The sequence below is a fragment of the Gobio gobio genome, assembly GCF_949357685.1.
Source record: "Gobio gobio genome assembly, chromosome: 24".
Taxonomy (NCBI): Eukaryota; Metazoa; Chordata; class Actinopteri; order Cypriniformes; family Gobionidae; genus Gobio; species Gobio gobio.
Genome location: NC_137120.1, coordinates 18514630 through 18538881, shown reverse-complemented (window position 1 = coordinate 18538881; position 24252 = coordinate 18514630). Strand labels below are relative to the sequence as shown.

The window sequence follows — 24252 nt, the reverse complement described above, 5'->3', positions numbered from 1 at the left end:
TAAAACTGAAATAAAAATGTATATATAACTAACATATTAAAATAATTATAATAAAATGTATAATAAAATATAATAAAAACAAAAAATAAACTAAAATATTAACTAAAATTCAAATGAAAATATAATAAGTATGAAATATAAAACATTAATAAAACTATAATAATATCTCAATGATAACAAAATAACACTGTCTCTGATATACAAAAAGTATGTCTCTTCACCCTTTGAATTCAGTGTTGTCCTCAATGGGCGGCAGAGGAGACTTGGTGGGGTGTCCCGAGGCGGACATGGACTTCACATGGCGCGGTCGAGTGGACGCCACTGCGGAGGACGCTCCCGGAGACACAGAGGAAGAAGCGCTTGCAGAGCCGGACATCTCTGTCAAACTGAGACAGAGAGAAAACGAGAAAGAGATATAAATGAGACGAGCCAGAACAGATGGGAAGACGCAGAGGAGACATTTGCAAATGTCAGTATCAGAAAAGCCACTGAACTGTTTGGCATATTAAGTAGCGTATTAAAAACATCCTTTCCTTTCACATCTTTCACACCAAGAGAAATGCACCCCACCACAATATCAGCATTGACCACCACAAATAGATTTCAGCATTCATTAACGAGACTCTGGCAGCAGTGTTTTGAGCCATTGCTGTCAAACAAACTAAAATCGAAAGCGTGATACGGCTTTGTGTCCTTATTAGCCTAAATCACAAGACTGTTAGATCCAGTGAGAAAGCGTTTGAAATCGCTACTGTGAGATCTAGTGCCACTTTAAGACCTTGGACTCTGGGTCGGGGGCCGTGTGGATGCACAGATCCAATATAATGACATGCAGCTGTTTTCTTTCTCAGTTGTTTAAGTTCATGTCATAAGCGGCTGTGTTTACAAGGATCCTCACCAAGACGGGCATTTTGACATTATTTTGCGTGTATGTGTGCGTTCAAGTACAAATAAATGCGGAACAGAAGGGAATTTGGTGCTCGGCTCTGTGTGTGTGTGCACAGAAAATGAAAACAAGTTCAGAATCAAGTTCTCTTTGGTATCTCTTTTTGCTCTCAAATGGTTTAAACTAGTTTGAATGTTTAGGACCTAAAACACATTCAAGTGATAAACTTTCGCTCAATGATGGTTAAACTTTGCAATTAATCCGAGAATCATGTGCATTTCGATCTGTGGTGCCTGGTCCGCACAGATCATACGATCCCTATACTTGACATTGCATATCCTGCGCACATTGCGATATCAAAGCTAAAATTATAAATTGTGCATCCCTAGTAAAATGTATTAAAATGTGCTGGAACAACTGAAACCACACTTGCGTAAAAATTAGAGAGCTGTTAGAGAGTGTTGCATGTTTGCTGAGAGTAAAGAGAACGAGGGTAAGAACAAATTTATGTGAGAATGCACGTGTATAAATTTTTTGTACGTTTTTCTCTGCTTATAAATAAAAATAATCCACAGAATTGCGAATGGGATCCTTTTTTTTGTTGTGAATTGATAAAAAAAAAAATGGACCACATATTTTTTCTGTAATTAATCGCGATTAATAAAATCTAACATTAACATTTGTTATACATTTTGTATTGTAATACTTTCACATTGAATCTCCAAATTAACGTAGAAACAACGAAGACGGTTTATTTAAAAAATGTGTTTACCGGCATATTATTACTGAGTGGCAGGGGGGGGGGTGTTATTTGTGTTAATTTGTAAATAACAAAAGAAAAAGACAATATTTCGTTGTAAATTTGTTAATTTTGACAGCCCTATCATATTTACATACAACAGTTCTACAAGTTCAATTTATTAACTTACATTTCACAAATAATATGGCCAGATTTAACATTTATTTTTGCTCTACCAACAGAAGTATTTCCTGAAGAAGCCACGAGTGGAGTAATATAAAAAATCTGCATTGCAAATGTTTTTCATATGGCTTCATTTTGCTTCACTTGTTTGTTATCATTACGGCTTCTACATCTGATCTGGAATGAGCCAAAAGCTTATATCTGTCAGTGTTTTAGTTGACAAAATCTTTGTGTGAAGATGTCTATATCTATATAGTTTCAGGTCAGTCTTAGATTTAAAGGTCCCATATTGTCAAAACTGAAATTCCCTGGCTTTTTTCATGATAACTGAGGACTAGGGGCTATGTAACTCCCATATAAGTTTCAAAACATCAATTCACAGTCAAATGCACAGAGCCTGCATAAAGTAGCTGTGCCTTTTCATGAGCCCTTGAGACTTCTGTAAGAATGTGATGTCACAACTACTCAGTCTCCGCCTTCAGTCACCACCCCGAGCACTGCCCACCATCCCACCTGCCTCATCGCATCACTGTCACCGCCCATTAGTGTTCAGTCTATGAGAAGCGAGTAGATCTATGATCAAAAGCAGTTGTTTACAAGATCGGGGTGCTATTCCTGGCTGTGGAAAAACATCATCTTTGCATAAGCTGCCGAAAGATGTCAGAGAAAAATGGATTCAGGTTATTTTTACATTTCACTGTGGATTATTTGGTAATTCAGTCGCAATGTCAGCACAGGCTTTACAAACAGACTTTTATGATATGGATTCGACAGCACCGCCACAAAAATGTAAGTAACAGTGTTCATTCTAATGCCTGATCTGTGATCAGTGTGTAGTTATTTATTCAAGTTCAGATAAACAGACTGTCATCTACTCAATTATGCAACCTTTCATGTGATGGGAAAAGATAAAAAAAATAATGCTATAATCAACACTTCACTTTTCGTTAATCACGACAGCTGTAATAGTAAAAAAAACCTAGTAAAAGTATTCGAGAAGGTTCCACATGTAATATGCATTTCAAATGCAAAGATGTCAGCCAATCACAACAGTGGGCTTTTACACTGAAGTCTCACAGCAGCCAATCACAGCAGTGGGCGTTCACACGTAAGTCTCACAGCAGACACGCCCCTTTAAACAGAGCGTTTAAGCCAAAGGGCTAAAATCAGGATAGAACAACGCCATACTAACAATATAAGTGCACCTCAGGAAACATTATAAAATAATAAAAAAATCCACAATATGGGACCTTAAAGAGCTTTGCGGTGTAAATAAAGAAAAAGAGAGAGTGAGAATGTGCGCTGTGAGTCTGGTTACCTGCTGTCTTTGCCGTTAGGGATGGCGGAGTACCGCTCTGTACTGGATCGCTCACACACGTATGTATTCCTCCTGGTCATTCCGCCAGCGCTGTTCTGTTCACACCAACACAAACACACATTAATCCCATTGTTAGTCATATGTATTTGTATCCCACAACTGTAGCACATGATATAATGGCTCCTGTGACCTCTCACCCCTGAAGCTGTGGACGACTTCTTGCGTTCCTGGGCCGCCACTGGAGAGGCGGCCATGTCTGCTTTAGAGCTGGACGAGGGCAGCTTTCGGGATGCGTCCCATTCCTCCTTCTTCTCTCCCTCCACGCTGTTGGCCTGAGAGCGTTTGGTGTAAGACACGGTCGGAGGTATGGACGGGGCAACTGCAAAAAAAATAGACTCATATTCAGAACTTTTACATCCATCCATTATTTTGAAATTTAAATATGTCAGCTCAGAATCAAATAGATTGAGAAATAGACCAATATCATCAAATGTGGGTTCTTTTCAAATGTGGAAACTTTTATAAAGTCAAGACTAATGTATTTATATAACATTTTTCACTTAGTATCTTCATGCCTTATGGTTGCATAAAGCTAGGTGACTATATCGTTTACATTTAATCAGTTGAGATTTGCTAGATATCTTATATCTTTATAGTGTATACTGTATGTGGACATACTTATTTACAGTATATACTTATATATACACACACACACACACACACACACACACACACACATATATATATACAACTCTTTTATAAAAACTGTGTTATAATATAGTTACATTTTGCGATAAAAGTAGTTGCGATTTGCTTTAGAGTACAATGTTGGGGTAAAGCATTGCAAGTCAAGTGAGTTACGTATAGGGTTGGGTACCGAAACCCAATATGACCAGTATGTAACGAATTCGTTGCCTCATTTCGGTGCCACTTAAATGCCTGAGCTGTCGAGGCAAGGCAGCAAGGGACTGTCTTTGAGTGAGTCATTAAACTGTTCATTCAACTAACACGTTCAAAAACGCTGATTCATTCATTAGATGTAATGACACAAACTGTTTTAACTTTGAACGCCACTTTACAAGGCTCAGCTGACCAGCAATGCGTCGCATGGGCAGTAGTGAAGCTAATGCTTCACTTCATAGAGATCAATGACATTGGTTTAATGCATTGAACAGTGCTGATGCCATTAATGGAAAAACCTTTAAACGTTAAGAAGATGCTACAACAAAGATTTTGCTTTCCTTGGACATGGCAAACTTGTTTTTCCCACAAATATCACTTGTCGCAGGTAATTGCACACGCTCAGTCGATCAGACCGCCTTCCGTATTCGACTTATGAAGAAAGTGTAATGCCTCTCGCAGTTCAAAATACTACATCCAATGTCATCTTTGCGCCAGTTACGCTTTTTCCGTAAGTTGAATACGGAAGACGGTCTGGTGAAAGCTAGATATTTTAATATATAAAGTTTTAAATATGGATATTTTTCTTTCAAAAACCCATCAATTCGCTTCAGAAGGCCTTTATTAACCCACCAGAGCCGTGTGGAGTACGTTTATGATGGATGGAGGCACTTTTTTGAGCTTCAAACCCGTTCTCTGACATTATAAAGCTTCGAAGAATCAGGATATTTATTAATATAAATCTTGATTATTATAATAAGATCATTTTCAGTTTAAAGTGAACTAATCCTTTAATACACATGCACAATGTGTAAAACAAGAAGGGCGTAGTCGTATGAAAAAAAGAAAAAACGTGAATATCAATTATTAAATTAAATTATTGTAGTTGGGTTAGGTGGCTCAGGTTTTATTGTGAATTTTTTGTCAATTTGTTTTGTATTTATTTATATGTATATATTTAAGTATACTTTAAACTTTTAATATATTGTTCAATTTAAATACTTCTTTTCTGTTCTTTTTTTTATATAAAATCTGTTTTTTAATGTCACCCACCATCATTTTGTGACTTTTTTTTAAAAGTATCAATTCAGGCACCGTTTAGTCACCAGTACCATTTTAAAAGTATTGATTTGGCACCGGTATCGTAAAAAACCCAGATGATAACAACCCTAGTTATGTAATCAGATTACTTTTAAGTAACTAGTGAAGTAAATCCTTAGGGCGGCACAGTGGCTTAGTGGGAAGCACTGTCGCCTCATGTTCTCCCTGTGTCTGCGTGGGATTCCTCTGGGGGCTCCGGTTTCCCCCACAATCCAAAAAAATGCAGTATAGGTGAATTGGAGACGCTAAAACTTCGGCCTGAGGTTTATTAATTTCACTTTTGGTGTGTAAGGGCCTTTACATCTGCCAAAAATTAAACTTTTGTTTTATTTGTTATTATTAAACAAACAGGCACGCCAAGCCCAGATGAGGAAAAGTAATGCAAAAGCAACTTTACACATCTATACACTTTCTATAAAAAGTAACTAACTAATGCAATTAGTTACTTTTTTAAGGGAGTAACACAATATTGTAACGCGTTACTTTTAAAAGTAACTTTCCCCAACACTGATGCAGTATATATCGTTTTACGAGTTTACTGCATGCATGCGCATAATGTTGGATATAATATAAACGCAACTTTATATAAAAAACTGTGCGATAATACATTTAACATTTTTCAAAGATATAAACAATCAAGCAGTTGAAATTTGCTATATAGTTTAAACACCAATCAGGCATAACATTTGGCCACCTTCCTAATATTGTGTTGGTCCCCCTTTTGCTGCCAAACCAGCCCTGACCCGTCGAGGCATGAACTCCACTAGACCCCTTAAGGTGTGCTGTGGAATCTGGCACCAAGATGTTAGCAGCAGATCCTTTAAATCCTGTAAGTTGCGAGGTGGGGCCTCCATGGATCGGACTTGTTTGTTCAGCACATCCCACAGAGGCTCGATTGGATTGAGATCTGGGGAATTTGGAGTCAACACCTCAAACTCGTTGAGCTCCTCAAACCATTCCTGAACCATTTTTGCTTTGTGGCAGGGCGCATTATCCTGCTGAAAGAGGCCACAGCCACCAGGGAATACCGTTTCCATGAAAGGGTGTACATGGTCTGCAACAATGCTTAGGTAGGTGGTACGTGTCAAAGTAACATGTAGCGATGTTAAAGAAAACGTGATTCATCAGACCAGGCCACCTTCTTCCTTTGCTCCGTTGTCCAGTTCTGATGCTTACATGCACTTTCGGCGATGGACAGGGGTCAGCATTGGCACCCTGACTGGTCTGATAGGCGAACGTTCGTATGCTGGTGAATTGGCTTCGTTTAAGATAAAATGGACAAACTACGACCTGCTCAGGGGCGTCGGACCCGTGGGGACACTTTTCCCGGTGAGAGGGTTCAACAACCGCACTTTTTATGCAGTTTTGCACAAACGCCTTACAGCAGTCGCTCCTCCGTTTCTCTGGCCACTCTGTGTCTGCACTCGTGCGGCTGCCTCCCCATTTCAAAAATGTATTTTGCTTATTAAATGCAAAGTTTTTAATTTCAAAAGCATTTCTAAATTTATTTCATATATCCAACAAACGAAATTCTGAGCCAAAATAACGAAGTGGTGCTCAAGTAGGCTATAAGGCGCTTTCCTTGCCATTAATGCTTAATAACACTCCTATGTCTTCGATGCGGTGGCCGGGACATAAACCTACCAACATCCGTGGCATAATTTTTGGAATGACTTATCGAATATTGCTGAACTACCGCACAATGTTTCAAACGAATGTAAAATTCTGAACAAAGACTTAGTTTTGGCGAGTGATTGGTTAAATGTCTCTTACATGACTGTTGCAGCTCGGCAAGGTCTCTCATGTGAGATGTTATGCGCACACACTGAATTTGGCTTCTCAGCTCTTAAGTTGTTTTTCTTCTGCATTAGCTTATATTTTTTTTTTATTAAATGTGTGGCTCTAACAGAAGTAAACTTTTTTTTTTACTTTAAAGACATTTTTTGTTCACATGTTCTTAAGAAACTGTAAAACTGTTTATTCTTAATGATTGTTCTTTGCAATTGTATGGCTTACTATGTTTCATTAGAGCTTGTTAATCTTGAATATAACTTTGTTAATAAAATTAGTTAAAAAAAAGTATTGAAAGAAATCTTCAAAATCATTTTTAACATGGCAATACTGTCAAACAGATAGTATAACTATAAACAAAAAACATATTAGCTCCAATTTTGGTTAAAATGTAAAGTTCACGTATTTGCACAGCAGGATAATTAATACCAAAAATGTATGTTAAGAATCGTTTTGGGAATCGGATCGTTACTCACAGAATCGGAATCGGATCGAATCGTTAAGTGCCTACATTTTTCCTGCTTCTAACATTTCCTGCTTCTTTTTTTTAAGGCAGAATGTTCACTTCCTGCCTAATATATCCCACCCACTAACAGGTGCAGTGATGAAGAGATAATCAGTGTTATATACTTCACCCATCAGTGGTCATAATATTATGTCTGATCGGTGTATACCTTTTACGTGAGTGTACTGTATGTATGCAGATATACTTTATATACAACTCTGAAAATATCACTGGGCAGTAATAGATTACATTTTGCGACAATATAAACATTTTAACAGACAGATTTAATTTTTTTAACTTTTAAAATGCCTTTTATGAATAGATTTATTTTCCTGACTCAGACTTTCTAAAAACGATAAAAATCCACAGTAAAAATATTAATAATTAAATGTTTAAAACTTTGCATGCCACATTCTTTAGGTAGGCTTCACATCTGCTAATAACTGTTTCTGTAGTTATTTGTATCAGCAAATTAACACAATTTTTGGAGCAAAATCTTTCTCATTTATAATTCAGCTGAATTGTTGTACCGTGGTCGCTGAATCGCCGCTGTTTCTGCGTGGCAGAGATACTGCGCTGGACTTTGGAGTGTGCGGGTGACTGCGTAGAGCTGTTGTTCAGGTCGCTGCTGGGTCGTGACCTTTGACACAGGTTTGTGGTGGACAGCGAATCGCTTCCTTCAAACTGCAACGAGCATACAATCACAGGATCAGGGTTACTACAAATATCAATAAAAACTATAATAGTATCTTAATGATACTAAAATCACACTACACAGGATATATGAAGTGGATTAGTCATTATGACTTGCCTCTGGAGGTTTCCTGCCCAGCAGAAGATACGTGGCCATGACCTCATCATACTTCTGCCCTATTAATGCATCTGTGATCTCATCTTTAGGGAAACCCATAGTGATCATCAGTTCTGAAAGAGGGCAAAAGAGATTCACACACAATTCCTTGTTATTCTTAATGCATAAAAGGAAATGTTTTTCTTGCACAAGCACACGCTTCTTGACATAATATATGACCCAGACATTTTAGTTTTGACCATTATGAAAATAAATGCATGGGTAGGAAATAAGGAGAGAGACGCAAGGGAAGATACAGACCTATTCGTTTGGTGTCGCTGAAGTCTGGCTCGGGTTCTGTATACGGCTTTAGTTCCTCTTCCTCATGACCTACATTCATCCAGCGGTCCTTCATAATTTGCTGTGCGAGATTGGCAGACGTTAAACTATACATTTGCATATGAATCAAAAGTTTTTAAATCTTAACACTGATGTAATTATGCTATAAGAACAGTAGACAGCCTTTAAATGCATACTTGGATAGAAAAACGATACAAAAAGGCAAAATGAGAAAGAAAGATTCAAGTTGCAACAGTATAGTATACATGAATAATGTTGTAATAGAAACTGTACTGTAACTGAATTTCAGTCATAATATTTCTGTACAGTATTGAGCAGTTATGCTCACTATGTTGTGGCAATGTTTCCCTGTGGTATAGAAAATAGTATTGAATAGGGCTGCGCAATATATCAAAATTATCGAAATATCGCAAATGTACATATCGCAATATGCATATCGCAAGTGCACGCAATATCTGAATGATTTTAATAGGCTACTTCAACATTGTGAAAAGTGTCCGTTTTAGGTCGACGCATATAGCAGAGAATAGACTGGGCACACGACTGTTACTTAAGTGACTTGCTTGATGTTAAAAAGAGTTATTAAACACAATAACTTGCGAAAAACAACTCCTTGCAGTCTTGTGCTGTCTGACACACACACCGAAAGCGCGCACAAGCCGTTCTTTTTTCATGTCTTGTTACACACTCGAACTGTCAATGCTTTCTTTTCCCAAAAAGAATGTAAAACAACACACAAATGATATAATTCTGTTTTTAAATATTTTTTTTAAATATAATTTAAATAGATTTTACACACTTAAAGTAATATCGTATCGCATTTCGGACATCGCATTATTTAACAAGGATATCGCATATCGCATTTTTCTTCAATATCGCACAGCCCTAGTATTGAATATACATTTTTTCAAGGTATTGTATCAAAGTAAGACATTTTAGTATCCACTATGCTGTGAGCGTATAAGAAATGCTGCTGCACAAATAGGGGACGCATAATATTCTCTGCAGCAGATTGAGACAGGTGGTGCTGGGGGAGGTAGAGGGTCTCAAGAAACTCTGATGGACTGGCTTACACAAACACTGAACCAGACTATTTAAATGTTGTGCAAGAAAGCTCACAGGCTGCAGATACAACAGGGGGGTCAATCTGTTTGTGCTATTTGTTTTACAATGCCATTACTAGCAGTAGTGTTAATTTTGTGTGTTATTTTTTATTTATTTAGTCTTAGTCCTGTGTCAAATGTATTTTTTTGTTTTTATCATATTTAGTCAACCATGTCCTGTTTTTGTGTGGTCCAGTTTTAGGGGCTGTTTACATGACACCATTTTCAATTAAAAACATAAAACTGTTTATGTGTTTTGGCCATCCATTTACACAACGACAAAATGCAAACTTTTGAAAACGGGTTTCAAAGTGCAAGTGGTCTCCGTGTAAACAACAAAAAAGTGTATCTGTGAAAATTGTGACATCATGCACATGCGTATCACATGTTCAGTCTATATATTTTTCATAGCCATCTAATGGGTAATGGCCTAGCAGCAGAATAAAGCATTTTAGTCATTTCCGCGGATCTGTGTGAATGGGGAATGTTTTGATAATGGTGTTGTCTGTGTTCGGAAAACTCAAAGAAACGTACCCTGGCATTTTAGTCTATCTTTAGTCAATGAAAACGTAGTCACATTTTTGTCATGCTGCATAATGGTTAAATGGATCATTCCGATTACTTTTCTCAAAACTATAATCAATTGTAATAAATGTATTTTTATATATCATTAGAATTATTGCACTTTCACCTATAAGCACAAATCAAGAGAATGTCAACCCATACGCAGGGTTATTAATAACCTTGTCTAGTTTCCTAATTTATTATAGTTTAACTTAATGTTTAACTTCTTTTAAAAAAAATAAAATAATAATAATTCTTAGTAATCCAATAATTCCACATTACATTAATGTTTTTCTTCTAAAACAACAGCAAAAGAGTTGTATTGTCACACAGAGGTTGTGTAAGTGCAGCTATTCAGCAGAAACAATCGCAAATATAGTCGAGATTCATGTTTGTATTTATTACAGTTCATCACTGAGAAGGTTTGATCTTTAATCTTTGAGAAGGTTGTTGCAGTGCAAACAGTGTAAGCGGCTTGTGCACACACACGACTGAATGACTCTTTCATTTAACCAGAACGTCTTAAATGAAGAAACCAAGAGCGTGCGCATGGTTGCCAGGTTGCAAATAATAATAAAACGTGTGTCTTTTAACAGAAAAGCTCTGATTGGGGGATTAAAATTGTTGAAATCTGACAACAATAAGCATGAAAGCTCGTAGCGGCTTGTTAAAAACAGTCTGTAATGTTCTGTCTCTTTTATTCGACAAAACAAAAAGTGATTTTGGTCAAGTTTTTATTTTTTAACTATATTTTAGTCTCTTCTTTTTCCATCAACGATACTGCATGTTGTCGTCTCGTCATCATCTCATCTTAGTCATGGAAAAAAGGTCATCAATGAACATTTTTCGTCATAGATTTTGTTAACGAAACTAACACTAGATAGCAGATTAATACAGAAGGTAATTTCTAAACAACAATTCGTGACATGCCAAGTTTATTGCATACAGGCGTGAATGAGATTTGAGAGCTACAACATAAGGGGACTAATCACATGACTTCATAAGACTTGGAATATAGTGTACAGGTCTTATGGAATGTTTTTATGAAAGATTTATGGTGCTTTTTGATGCCCTGTTCATGGTATGCTTTCGTGTATGGAAAAGAGCAGCGAGAACATTCTGTTCAACATCTCCTTTTGTGTTCCACAGAAGTTTTTCAAAAACTCAGAAGGGTGTGTGAAGTGTGTAGAGCTATCTCACCTCTAGACTTCCCCGTTTGCCTGGATTAAGCACCAGCAGCTTCTTGAGAAGATTTTCACAATCTGTGGACATGTAGAACGGTATACGATACTTCCCTCGCAAAACTCTCTCTCGCAGCTCCTGTGTGGACCAACATTCAGAGTAAGGACAATGAACAGTGTGCTTGTAGGGAACAGGTGGTCTCGAATGGAACAGGAAATTACCTTTAAATTCTGTCCGTCAAAGGGAAGTGACCCGCTGACCAGCGTGTAGAGAATCACCCCAAGACTCCAGACATCCACCTCTGGCCCATCGTACTTCTTTCCCTGGAAGAGCTCGGGAGCCGCGTATGGAGGACTGCCGCAGAACGTGTCCAACTTACTCCCTATGGTGAACTCATTACTAAAGCCGAAGTCTGCAATCTTTATATTCATGTCCGCATCTAGCAGCAAGTTTTCAGCCTTACAGAGAGGGAGACACAAAAAGAAATGTAGCAAAGCGGTCAGCACTGTTTACGAATATTAGAAATCAAAGAAACACAAATCATTAAAGGTGACCAGATCCATGCCACAGGCTTAAACGGTGTGAGTGTGACAGTCTCACCTTGAGATCCCTGTGGACTATTCTCTTCTGATGGCAATATTGCACTGCAGACACAATCTGTCATCACAAACAAAGTCACATTAGCATGACAATTAATGCAAGGCCTTTTTTATCTGCAAATTACAGCTGAGAAAGTCTCCAAATTGCACGTGCTAGACGGACATGGCGTTTTCACACCAGTAGATTGTTTGCTTAGTTCCGAAACAGGAATTAAAATGGTTACAATGTTGCAATTTCTTCCTGGTTTGGTTCGCTTTCACAAGGCAGCATTTCTAAGGGTGTATTCACACTTGTAGTTCAGTTCGCTTGGTTTGTTTGGATAAATGCGCTTGTTGTATGTGCGTAGCTACGTATTATGTTATTTTGACCATCTGAGAACTCGTGAAGAGCTTATAAAATGTGTAAAGGAGTAAAAACAGCGGCAGGAATGATTCCGTCACACAAACAAATGAAGATCTACTGTGAGGAGACGTGGTTCTGATGCCTGTACCGAACTGTGATGGACAACATCACGACTATAACGAGAAAAAACAGGTGTGCTTGAGAATTCTGTCCTTTATGGTCACATCTTGTGACATCATGTACTGGTTTTGGTGTTTTGTTATGTGTACCAATACACAAGATCATAGCTGATACGAAAAATTGGATGACTAGTAATTTCCTACTACTTAATTCTAACAGAGTTTTTAATTATTGGACAAAAAAATAGTAACCTAGAATACTGTCCAACGCTTGATGGATGTTCTTCATCGTCAGTTAGGAACCTGGGTGTGCTCTTTGATACAAATCTTTAATTTGAAAGCCACGTTTCTAGAATCTGTAAAACCGCATTCTTCCATCTTATAAATATATCTAAACCACGACTTGTGCTTTCAATGCAAAATGCTTTGAAAGCAAAAACAGTTTGTTAATTCGTTCATGACCTCAAGGCTAGATTATTGTAATGCTTTACTGGGTGGTTGCCCTGCTCACTTAATAAATAAACTGCAGCTGGTCCAAAACGCAGCAGCTCGATTTCTTACTAGAACCAGGAAGAATGACCATATGAGCCCGGTTCAGTCAACACTGCACTGGCTCCCTATTAAACATTGCATACATTTTAAAATCTAGCTTATTATTTACAAAGCACTAAATGGCTTAGCACCCCAGTACTTGATTGAGCTCAACGCATTATACTCCTTCATGTCTTTTGCGGTCTCAAAATTCTGGCCAGTTGATAATACCAAGAATATAAAAATCAACTGCTGGCGGTAGATCTTTCACCTATTTAGCACCTAAACTTTGGAACAGTCTTCACAGCATTGTCAGAATGGCAGAATGAAGAATGTCATCTACGCTAATATTAGTCTCTCTGTTTATACAGAGGTTTACTGTAGTGAGCCGGATCCGCGCCGTATCCAGATCAGATGGTGGACCTGCACCTAGACAGGGGTCCCGGTCCTCTTGTTTGGTGCGCACCAGGGTTTGGATGGCAGCGTTCTCACTTAATCAATTGAACCGCACTAACAGAGCAATCGCACCAGGGTTTGTTTTAATCCAACTAAACATGCCAAGTGTGAACACACCCTAAATGGACCAAAATACAAGTCAAGAGCGAGTAAACAGTCATTTCATTGGTCGGAGTTCATCTGTTCATGTTCATCGGGATGGATAGACAACAGCTCCGCAGGCTAATTGTGGCTTTCTTTGTAGCTGTATATTTTGAGCAAGAATCAAGGCTTCGTCTGTATTTTGGAGTGTTTTGGACAGTTCTGAAATGTTTGTCCGACCAAATTTCAAATAGGCATTTCACTTCATCTTTGATCCAGGTTAACCCTGATGAATTTTGCAAAACATACACTGCGTTTTTTTCTCGCAACGTACGTAATGACCCATCATTCAATGTGATACAGCCTAGTTCGTGGTCTGTTGGATTCGGACTGCTTTCTCACCACAAGCGAACTGCTCCTGAGTTTTCAAGTGCGCCGAGACCACCTAGATCTCAGATCAACTGTTTTGGCGCAGATCAGAGTGAGATATGCCTAAACGAACCGAACTAAGGGATAAAATGCATCAGATTCTGAAACAAACACTCCAAATAAGCCAGGTGTGATATATGCCACTGTAGTTGAGAGAGAGACAGATATAGAGACAGAGAGAGAGAGAGACTGGGGTCTTACATTCTCACTAACCACATCCGTGCAGCAGCATAAAAAGCAGTGACTCTAGCCTGAGGCTTTTATTTGCCTTCATGAGCAGAGCATGACTGAAAATGGCCAATTCAATTTGGCACAGCAGCAGGGGGTTTAATTACACTCACCCTGGACTTGAAATGTCTGTTCATTTACAGTTATCACTGGAGCAGCTGATCAGAGGGAAACCTGACAGACGCTTTACTGACGCCATCTCCACTAGAGGGTGTGCATGTGTTCAGTGAATGCGTCTACACTAAACCATATTTACATAATATGCATTAAAGTGTAATAAATGGGGAATATGCCCCCTTAAGAACAGTGTGTATTTACTGATCATGATAGCACTTTCTTTTTCTTTTTTTAAGGTGTAATTAATGTCAAATACTACATTTGATATTCTATACATGTTTTTTTTGTGTTAAATAGATGTTTTAGGAATCATCACAGGAATAATCTTTTCGACCAAAATAGACATTGTCAATTAGAATCAAAATGCAATAAATAATGTTAAAATAAATGTACTAAATCTAATTAATTGCATGTAAACCCAATACAAAAATACATCTTAATAAACACCAATATTTACCAACATATAGTGTAATATCATTGAGTATGCAAAATGAATATGTTATAATTATGTTACTACTAGTACTTTTTTATTTATTTATTGGTCACACACTTTAGATAAGGGTCAAATTCTCACTATTAACTAAGCCTTTATTAAACTATTTATTAATAGTCAGTAAGGTAGTTGTTACGTTTAGGTATTGGTTAGGATTAAGGGATGTAGAATATGGTCATGCAGAATAAGGCATTAATATGTGCTTTATAAGTACTAATAAACAGCCAATATCCTAGTAATATGCATGATAATAAGCAACTAGTTAATAGTGAGAATTATACCCTAAACTAAACTGTTACCATACTTATTTTTGGTTGCTAGTAACTATTTTGATAGCAACTAATACCCCTCCGAATTTACTGGTAACTATCGATTATATACTAGTACTTATTCATTATATATTAGTACCTATTCCAATGCTAACTAGTATATGTTTCTAGTTATATTTTATTTCTTTATTATATTTTTATGTAAATCAAAAATGTAAATGTAATATTTATTTTTACATTTTAAGGTAGTGTGCCAGACCTATTTTGTCAGTGTAGGAAAAGATGAAAAATTTAAGTTTGAGCATACAAATATTTATTAATGTTTTAACTAGGTCTAATTATGAAATTTGTTGCGCAAACATACCCACTAATTTTAATATTTTATAGTTTATTGTTTGACAAAGACAGAGATGTGTGTCTCACCTGCCGAAACTTTGCTCTGGCTTCCTTTTCCTTCATCCTCCCATGAGCAACTAAGTAGTCAAACACTTCACCTGACATAAACAGAGACATTCAGAGATGTGTGTGTCATGACGTGACATGACTAAGAGTCATATTAAATATGTATTTCCCCGTCCATCAAACTCACCTCCACTTGCATACTCCATTATTAAATAAAGCGTCTTCTCTGTTTCAATGACTTCAAATAACTTAACTGAAAGAGAGACAGATATAGAGAGTGAGGGCTGAAAACATTCACAAGCAACTGAATATTGTAACATTTATAAACATTAGAACCGTTTTCTGAAACTAACAGTATGACTGACACATTTTAATGACCGTTAATATAATCTCAACTCAAAATGTATTGCAGGATTTGGCATTAGCAAATTGCTAAACTAAGGACTATCTACACTTGTAGAAAATGTAGTAGTACATCACTTCCTGTTCAATGCTCTGCTGAATTTATTCAGTTGGGAGATTTTCATTTTTTTAATTAATATTTTTCACAATGTATCAAGTTTGAAGAATCTTTAGATTTAAAAAAATACAAGTAATCTGTTTGCTTCGGTCTGAATCACTGCCATGTATAAATTACAGCATCTGAAGAGAGAATTTCTTTTAAATGTTAGCAAAATTGACACATTATAAGTGAAAAACATGCAAATGAACTGGATTTGAATTGAAATAAGTATCAAATCAAAACCCAACTGAATCAGGAAATCTGTGTCAATATACCCTGCCCTATAGCAGCATATTCCTTTAAATGCATTTAATTTTAAATATATTAAAGGGGTCATGAACTGGCTTTTTAATTTTTTTATACTGTTGTCTGAGGTCAAATTATGATGTTCGCGTGGTTTTTACATTCAAAAACATCGTAAAGAATAAGTTATAGGCTATTTTCTACCCTGGTTTTGAGGCTCTCTCCTGGAACACTTGGTTTTGATGGGCGTGCCGCACTGAAAACTTGGAAGTAAATGTCCACCGCTAGGATTTGATAAGATTTGCATATTTAATGAGCTTCAGGTCCCCTCAATCCATGTGGGAATTGTTTTGAAAGCGTCTGGGGAATCGCTCAAAGGACTCGCAAAATATCTTTATCAAACAAACACAATGATTAATTTCTCATCCACTTTGGATTGATTTATTTTTTTATTACTTGGCTCGCCCGATCAGTGAATATAACTGCGAACCGTACACACACACACACACACACACACACGTGTGCGTGCGAAAGAAAGGAATGTTATTTCACTATTTAAGATAACCCATCGGGAGGCCAGTGATACGTTTTGGTAGCCCGTCTGAAAAACACATAGCCCCGGGACGTTGGACTTTTAAAAAAGTCAAGTCCGAGCCCTGGCCCGTAACGTTACAAGTCTGAGTATGATCACGAATGAAGCAATAACACTTCAAATAGAGGATTCTCCAGCCTGTGACCGCATGCTAAGGTATTTAATCAATAGATTTCAAACGATCTGTAACAATGTAATACTAACACATATAAAAACATGTTTTACAAGTGTGTGTTGCACCATTCCTGTCGGATCCAATATAGGAAGTACCGCATTGTGTCTTAATCTCAATATGTCTGCAAATTCATGTCTCGACCTGTATCTTGTTTACAATCGATTCTGCGGTGAAATGAAGCAAACAAACGCGCAATGTCTTACGCACGTGAGCTGGAACCGGCATGTTTATTGCTCGGTAGCGCGACCCGTTTAGCTCCACGAGTCGGTGGGCGGGCTATTCAAATCAACAATGGAGTTTAAAAAATACGACGATGGACCGACGACGAGGTTCAGGCTTTATTACGTTTATTTGCGGAGGACAAAATCCAGTGGGCTCTGGAAAGTTGCACACAGTCCTATGTCACTGGACTAATCTTCACGTTACTTAAGACCGCGATGGAAACGCAAACAGCAGAAAAAGAGTTCCTGGGACAAATTGTTCTGGGTAATTTCGGTGGAAACGGGGCTATAGCCAGGACATTCACAGACAGCGCGTTCTCTTCTGTCTTGTCGTGTGTGTGTGTGTGTGTGTATCACATAGTCAAGACATTCACAGACAGCACGTTCTCCTTTGTCTTGTCACGCTTGAATGGTTTAAAAGCATTTGCATGAATAAGAGCTTGATCATAATGTAATGCTAGCCAGACGATGATAGAAAAACGGATGCTCCATAAATTATTTTTATCGCGTTAAACTGAAAAAAATAATTGCATGCGTTAACGCACTAATTTTGACAGCACTAAAATTTATACTTTTAAGATTTGAAGTACAAGTGCGCACACAATACAATTAAGCTCACTAGGTTTTAGAACAATATGGAGCTAAAATAGTCTCAAAATTAAGATTATTTTCAAAATCTGATTTAGAAACTCGCAAACCTACTTGAGCATTAATGAATGGTTCGTTGCCTTTGTTAATATTATTTTGTGAACGTAAAATAGTTATGCATTTGCACATCATATTTTGTAAACACTTACATTTTTAACACTATTTTAGCTCCATACCACAAATCTTTGTGTTGGAGCCGTTTGGAATAACGACAGATCTGCCTAACATCCTAGACTAACTAGACTAGTTAGTAATACATTTTTTTTCTTCAAGATTGGTCCTAAATCTTTGAAGTCAGCTACATAAAAAGGTTATTTGGTCTAATCTCAATCGGGCAATTATAACTGCTCAAAATAGTTCTTAAGACACAATCTTAACATAGAAGCTAAGTTTCTCATCTCTGACATGGAGAAACCTCCCGCCAGGGATACTTGTTATGGAGATATGCTAAAATACACGCAAGACGTCACACACAGTTTCTTTCCATTTCATAGTGAAACTTTATAGTATGTGAAGAGCTTCAATAATTCTATTTAGCCTCTGTGGACAGACACTAATAATATCTGACTGCTTCCTGTGTGCATTCTTTAACACTCATGTGTGTGTGTATTAGGAAAGTGGCAGGGATAGTTGGGTAATCACAGCTTTTAGTTTGATTAATCTAAAATCCAGCTCAATCTCAGCCAATCAGAAGCCAGCACTGACACGCATGCGGCCCCAGCAGGAGAACCACAGAAACAGCCAGTCATGGTAATCGATACAGAAGTGAAAACAGAGTCTTGTGATGTTAAGAGAGGCAACAAAAGAGCTGAGCTGGTCAGACATCGGCCGCGTAGAGCTAATCGTGCTAAAGCAGCCCTTCTGAATGACTCTCCCGTGATTCCCTTCCATTAGGAATATAAATAATCCAGTTAACATGCCATAAAAATGGAGTGAGAGAAAAGAGAGGGAAAGTGCCATGTCATGGAAGAAACTGAGCTGTGAAAGAAAGACAGATGAAGGAAGACATAATTTCCAGTTAGTAGGTCTTACAGCTCTGGTGCTTAAAGGAAGGTCTTGATCAGGTGTTATGAAGGTAATTTTGAGGCCTAACAACAGTGTTGATATTGTTGAAGGGAAAATAAATTAAATCCATATGAATTGAGCAGTTTAATCCAAGTTTTATCAATTTATATGATGAACCAAAGAAGTCTCTTCTCGGAAGCTTGAGCTTCTGTTTACCATATTTGATGTGCTCTATGTACTTGCGCTGATCAAAGTTTATATGTGAATAAAAGCCTAAATTAAATGTGTTCATCATATAAAGTGATCGTGTATCTTCAGAAGATTTGGATTATTTGGATTCGATTCATATTGATTAGTTTTATGATCTCTTTATGAACGTTTTCTGTCAGAGTTTTGGACTGGAGAGTTTCAATGGAAGGACAGAAATCTCTCAGATTTCATTAAAAAAGTGAACGTGTTTTGTGTTTTAAAGATTAACTAAAAGTCATACGGGTTTGGAACGACATGGGGGTGGGTATATGATGAGAATTGATATTTTTAGGTGAAATAACCCTTTAACTAAAATTAAAATGATTAAAAATTAAAGCTAAATCAAAAAAGATTTAAAATATATATATATATATATATATATATATATATATATATATATATATATATATATATATATATATATATATATATATATATATATATATATATATATATATATATATTTTTTTTTTTTTTTTTTTTTTTTTTTTTAATTCAAATGACAAAAGCACAAAATTACAGAAAATGTATCTAAAGTTAAAATGAAACATGAATATATAAAATATGAATAAATACTATAATAGTAAATTAATAATACTAAAATAACACTGCTTTACACACTAGGGCTGTGAATATTTGGGTTTCCATCATTACAAAGGTCATTTTAAAACCTAAACGATTCACTTTAATGTGATACATTATTTTCTTTTTTATTTATAGGATTTTTTAAATACTTCTAATGAAACATAGGCAAGAAAAAGACATTAAACTGTTTTGTGTGCAAATATGTTAGCCAATCATAACTAGGTCACCATTTCAAAAGTCAGTTTACTTCATTGTAAGGGTCAAATAATGACTGAAATTATTACCTGATTTTGATGCAAGAAACAAGAGAATTTCACACACAAAAAAGTACAGAATATGGTCAAATGATCTTTAATTTAAGATGAATATGAAAATTATGTCTTACCTATATTAGGATGATTTAAGACCTTCATAATCCTCACTTCACGAAAGAGCTGTGGGTACAAATAGAAACATTAGAGGACACATATTTATCATTCAGTTTATCATTCACTCAAGTCCAATTTCTTAGTAATTCTGTGTTTCCGTCCCCAAATTAAAGACCTCTTGAAATTATACTTAATTTTTCTTATACCATTTAAGATATTTAAGACTTTTTATGGCCTTAAATTTGATCAAACTGAATTTAAGAAGCCCTAAAAACAACAAGCTATAAAGTTGAACAAGAAATAAAGGTACCATGACGCTACAATGAGCACTTCAAAGGAAGTACTAGTCACTTTGCCAAAGTTTTCAAGGTTCATGGCACTGATTCAAAAATATATTCAATAGTTTTTGAAGCACTTAGTAGCAAGTAAATCAAATATTCATGAGCACATCTTTCATGGAAATATCTGTTTTCATATTTACCCAGTTGTAAACAATGCATACAAAAAACAAACCGTGGTTGGTTGCTTTACATGTCAGTCAGAGTCTCTTCCTGTCTAAGTGGGCAGCTCTTGGCCAGAATAATCTGCAGTCAAACGTCAAAAGTCTATGAAAGACACTGACAAAAACTAGCAGCACTGCAGCAGGAAGGGTAAAATACTGGATGGATCCTAAACTCTACTTCCTGTCCTTTCCCCCAGTGTCTCTTTATCCTTCTCTTCTTGCAATAAAAAGCTGCCGCACGCACAAACACACACTTGAAGACAGGCGCTCTTTTCAGGGGCTCCTCACAGATTCTCTTTATATAGTAAAAACAACAGGAGGCCGTTTTCTGTGAATGAGTGTTGCATGAATGAACGAGCACGTCCAGCCCTGAAGCATGTCCTCAGACAGACAAAACTGTGAAAAGTGATGGGAATAGGACAGGAGACAGACATGACAGATTAATCTGTGGCACAATTGAAGGGGGGGGGGGGGGGGGGTGGATTGGGGTTGTAGAAACGTTCTATATATATACACCAATCAGGTCATTACATTGTGACAACCTTCCTAATATTGTGTTGGTCCCCCTTTGGCTGGCAAAACAGCCCTGACCCATCGAGGCATGGTACTTTCTTCCATTGCTCCGTGGTCCAAATAAACTGTGATGCACTGTGTATTCTGACACCTTTCTATCAGAACCAGCATTAACTTCTTGAGCAATTTTAGCAACTGTAGCTTGTCTGTTTGATCAGACCACACGGGCCAGCCTTCACTCCTGACGTGAATCAATGAGCCTTGACCACCCATGACCCTATCGCCGGTTCACCACTGTACCTTCCTTGGACCACTTTTGATAGATACTGAACACTGCAGAGCGGGAACACCCCACAAGAGCTGCAGTTTTGGAGATGCTCTGACATCAACTTTGAGGACAAAATGTTCACTTGCTGCCTAATATATCCCACCCACTAACAGGTGCCGTGATGAAGAGATAATGAGTGTTATTCACTTCACCTGTATATTCAAATATATATATATATACAGTGAGGAAAATAAGTATTTGAACACCCTGCTATTTTGCAAGTTCTCCCACTTAGAAACCATGGAGGGGTCTGAAATTGTCATCGTTGGTGCATGTCCACTGTGAGAGACAAAATCTAAACAAAAGAGAAATTCCAGAAATCACAATGTATGATTTTTTAACTAATTATTTGTATGATACAGCTGCAAATAAGTATTTGAACACCTGAGAAAATCAATGTTAATATTTGGTACAGTAGCCTTTGTTTGCAATTACAGAGGTCAAACGTTTCCTGTAGTTTTTCACCAGGTTTGCACACACTGCAGGAGGGATTTTGGCCCATTCCTCCACACAGATCTTCTCTAGATCAGTCAGGTTTCTGGCCTGTCGCTGAGAAACACGGAGTTTGAGCTCCCTCCAAAGATTCTCTATTGGGTTTAGGTCTGGAGACTGGCTAGGCCACGCCAGAACCTTGATATGCTTCTTACAGAGCCACTCCTTGGTTATCCTGGCTGTGTGCTTCGGGTCATTGTCATGTTGGAAGACCCAGCCTCGACCCATCTTCAAAGCTCTAACTGAGGGAAGGAGGTTGTTCCCCAAAATCTTGCAATATGCTACCACCCCCATGCTTCACAGTAGGGATGGTGTTCTTGGGATGGTACTCATCATTCTTCTTCCTCCAAACACGTTTAGTGGAATTATGACCAAAAAGTTCTATTTTGGTCTCATCTGACCACATGACTTTCTCCCATGACTCCTCTGGATCATCCAAATGGTCAATGGCAAACTTAAGACGGGCCTGGACATGTGCTGGTTTAAGCAGGGGAACCTTCCGTGCCATGCATGATTTCAAACCGTGACGTCTTAGTGTATTACCAACAGTAACCTTGGAAACAGTGGTCCCAGCTCTTTTCAGGTCATTGACCAGCTCCTCCCATGTAGTTCTGGGTTGATTTCTCACCTTTCTCAGGATCATTGAGACCCCACGAGGTGAGATCTTGCATGGAGCCCCAGTCCGAGGGAGATTGACAGTCATGTTTAGCTTCTTCCATTTTCTAATGATTGCTCCAACAGTGGACCTTTTTTCACCAAGCTGCTTGGCAATTTCCCCGTAGCCCTTTCCAGCCTTGTGGAGGTGTACAATTTTGTCTCTAGTGTCTTTGGACAGCTCTTTGGTCTTGGCCATGTTAGTAGTTGGATTCTTACTGATTGTATGGGGTGGACAGGTGTCTTTATGCAGCTAACAACCTCAAACAGGTGCATCTAATTTAGGATAATAAATGGAGTGGAGGAGGACATTTTAAAGGCAGACTAACAGGTCTTTGAGGGTCAGAATTCTAGCTGATAGACAGGTGTTCAAATACTTATTTGCAGCTGTATCATACACATAAATAGTAAAAAAATCATACATTGTGATTTCTGGATTTTTTTTTTTTGATTATGTCTCTCACAGTGGACATGCACCTACGATGACAATTTCAGACCCCTCCATGATTTCTAAGTAGGAGAACTTGCAAAATAGCAGGGTGTTCAAATACTTATTTTCCTCACTGTATATATATATATACAATGAGGAAAATAAGTATTTGAACACCTTGCTATTTTGCAAGTATATATATATATATGATACGAAGGTAAATGAATATATGATTTAACCAAATCATTCTGATGACAGACTTTCATTTTCAGAACCACCAAACCAACATCAGAGATGCTGCGATGTGATTTGTCTGCTAGTTAGTCCAGTTATCCAATCACATCCCCTGTTGAGGCAAAGTCACCTGAGGTTTCTTTTGAGCATCAAGGAAGTTATTCAGTAAATGTGTTTATATTGTAGTTTATGCACGTCTTCTTAACGTATAAAAAAATGATCCGCCTCAATTAAGCGCATGCATTTTTTTAAAGCACATTCAAGTATGTGCATCTTGGATTTCCATCTAGCATATCCCAAAATGTGCATGAAAACAGGTGGATGGAAACATAGCTGGTGATGAGCAGACTTCTGAAATCATCCAGCACTGAGGAGCGGCGGGCCGGGAAAAAGCTGCAAAAGGTAGAGTGACCCATCAACTCCATCAACGAGAATCCTGAAAGAGCCAACAATACAGACTGACGGATCGATTTATTTCTCCACAAAGCTGTCCAAGAATGTCTTTGTTCTGTGGTGTGTCTCCTCAGGAATGGGGCGTTTTTGGGGGGGAATCACGAACAGATCTATGTGGGAATGTCATTCAAGAAAACAGGAGTGTATTTTTTTAAATTTGTGGAGAATTTTTAAGTATTTTAAAGTAGGATTCAAATTAATCCGTAGACATGAATTTATGTATGAAGTAAAAAAAAAAATCTATTCATTTTATGTTTCTAATATTTGCATTCTATTTGTAATCCACAAATCCCATGTTCTTTGAAGTGAAAACTATTATTATAAATGTAGAAATAAACTATTATCTAACATTAAACTTAGCATGAATATAAATATAGTCAGGCAAGAATGTAGTAATGGATGAATATAATAAGGCAAGAAAATTATCTTATTTTCTCAGTTTTTCCATTAGTTGTAATGTTGTATGCATTCATCAGCAAACTGAATTTTCAACCCTATTCATCATCTGTTATGGATCAATTTGTTAAAATATGTAATCTATATTTTTTTTGTAAAAAAATAACTACAAA

At 37.2% G+C, this 24252-nt stretch overlaps 1 protein-coding gene across 5 annotated transcripts in view; it reads right to left on the bottom strand.

Moving 5' to 3' along the window:
• The window catches only part of mark1 (MAP/microtubule affinity-regulating kinase 1), an 83795-nt gene that overhangs the window by 14356 nt on the left and 45187 nt on the right, over positions 1-24252 (bottom strand). For 4 of the 5 annotated variants that reach the window (XM_079808339.1, XM_079808337.1, XM_079808336.1 and 1 more), the window contains exons 4-15: positions 20095-20143; positions 15677-15742; positions 15511-15581; positions 12023-12079; positions 11644-11880; positions 11441-11560; positions 8535-8634; positions 8235-8347; positions 7954-8107; positions 3324-3505; positions 3127-3221; positions 222-386 (exon numbers count right to left, since the gene is read on the bottom strand). In XM_079808339.1, the coding sequence (XP_079664465.1) occupies positions 222-386; positions 3127-3221; positions 3324-3505; positions 7954-8107; positions 8235-8347; positions 8535-8634; positions 11441-11560; positions 11644-11880; positions 12023-12079; positions 15511-15581; positions 15677-15742; positions 20095-20143 (1409 nt within the window). Of the gene's footprint in view, positions 1-221; positions 387-3126; positions 3222-3323; positions 3506-7953; positions 8108-8234; positions 8348-8534; positions 8635-11440; positions 11561-11643; positions 11881-12022; positions 12080-15510; positions 15582-15676; positions 15743-20094; positions 20144-23536; positions 23667-24252 lie in introns of those variants that run through there. The other variant, XM_079808340.1, reaches the window with a different exon arrangement.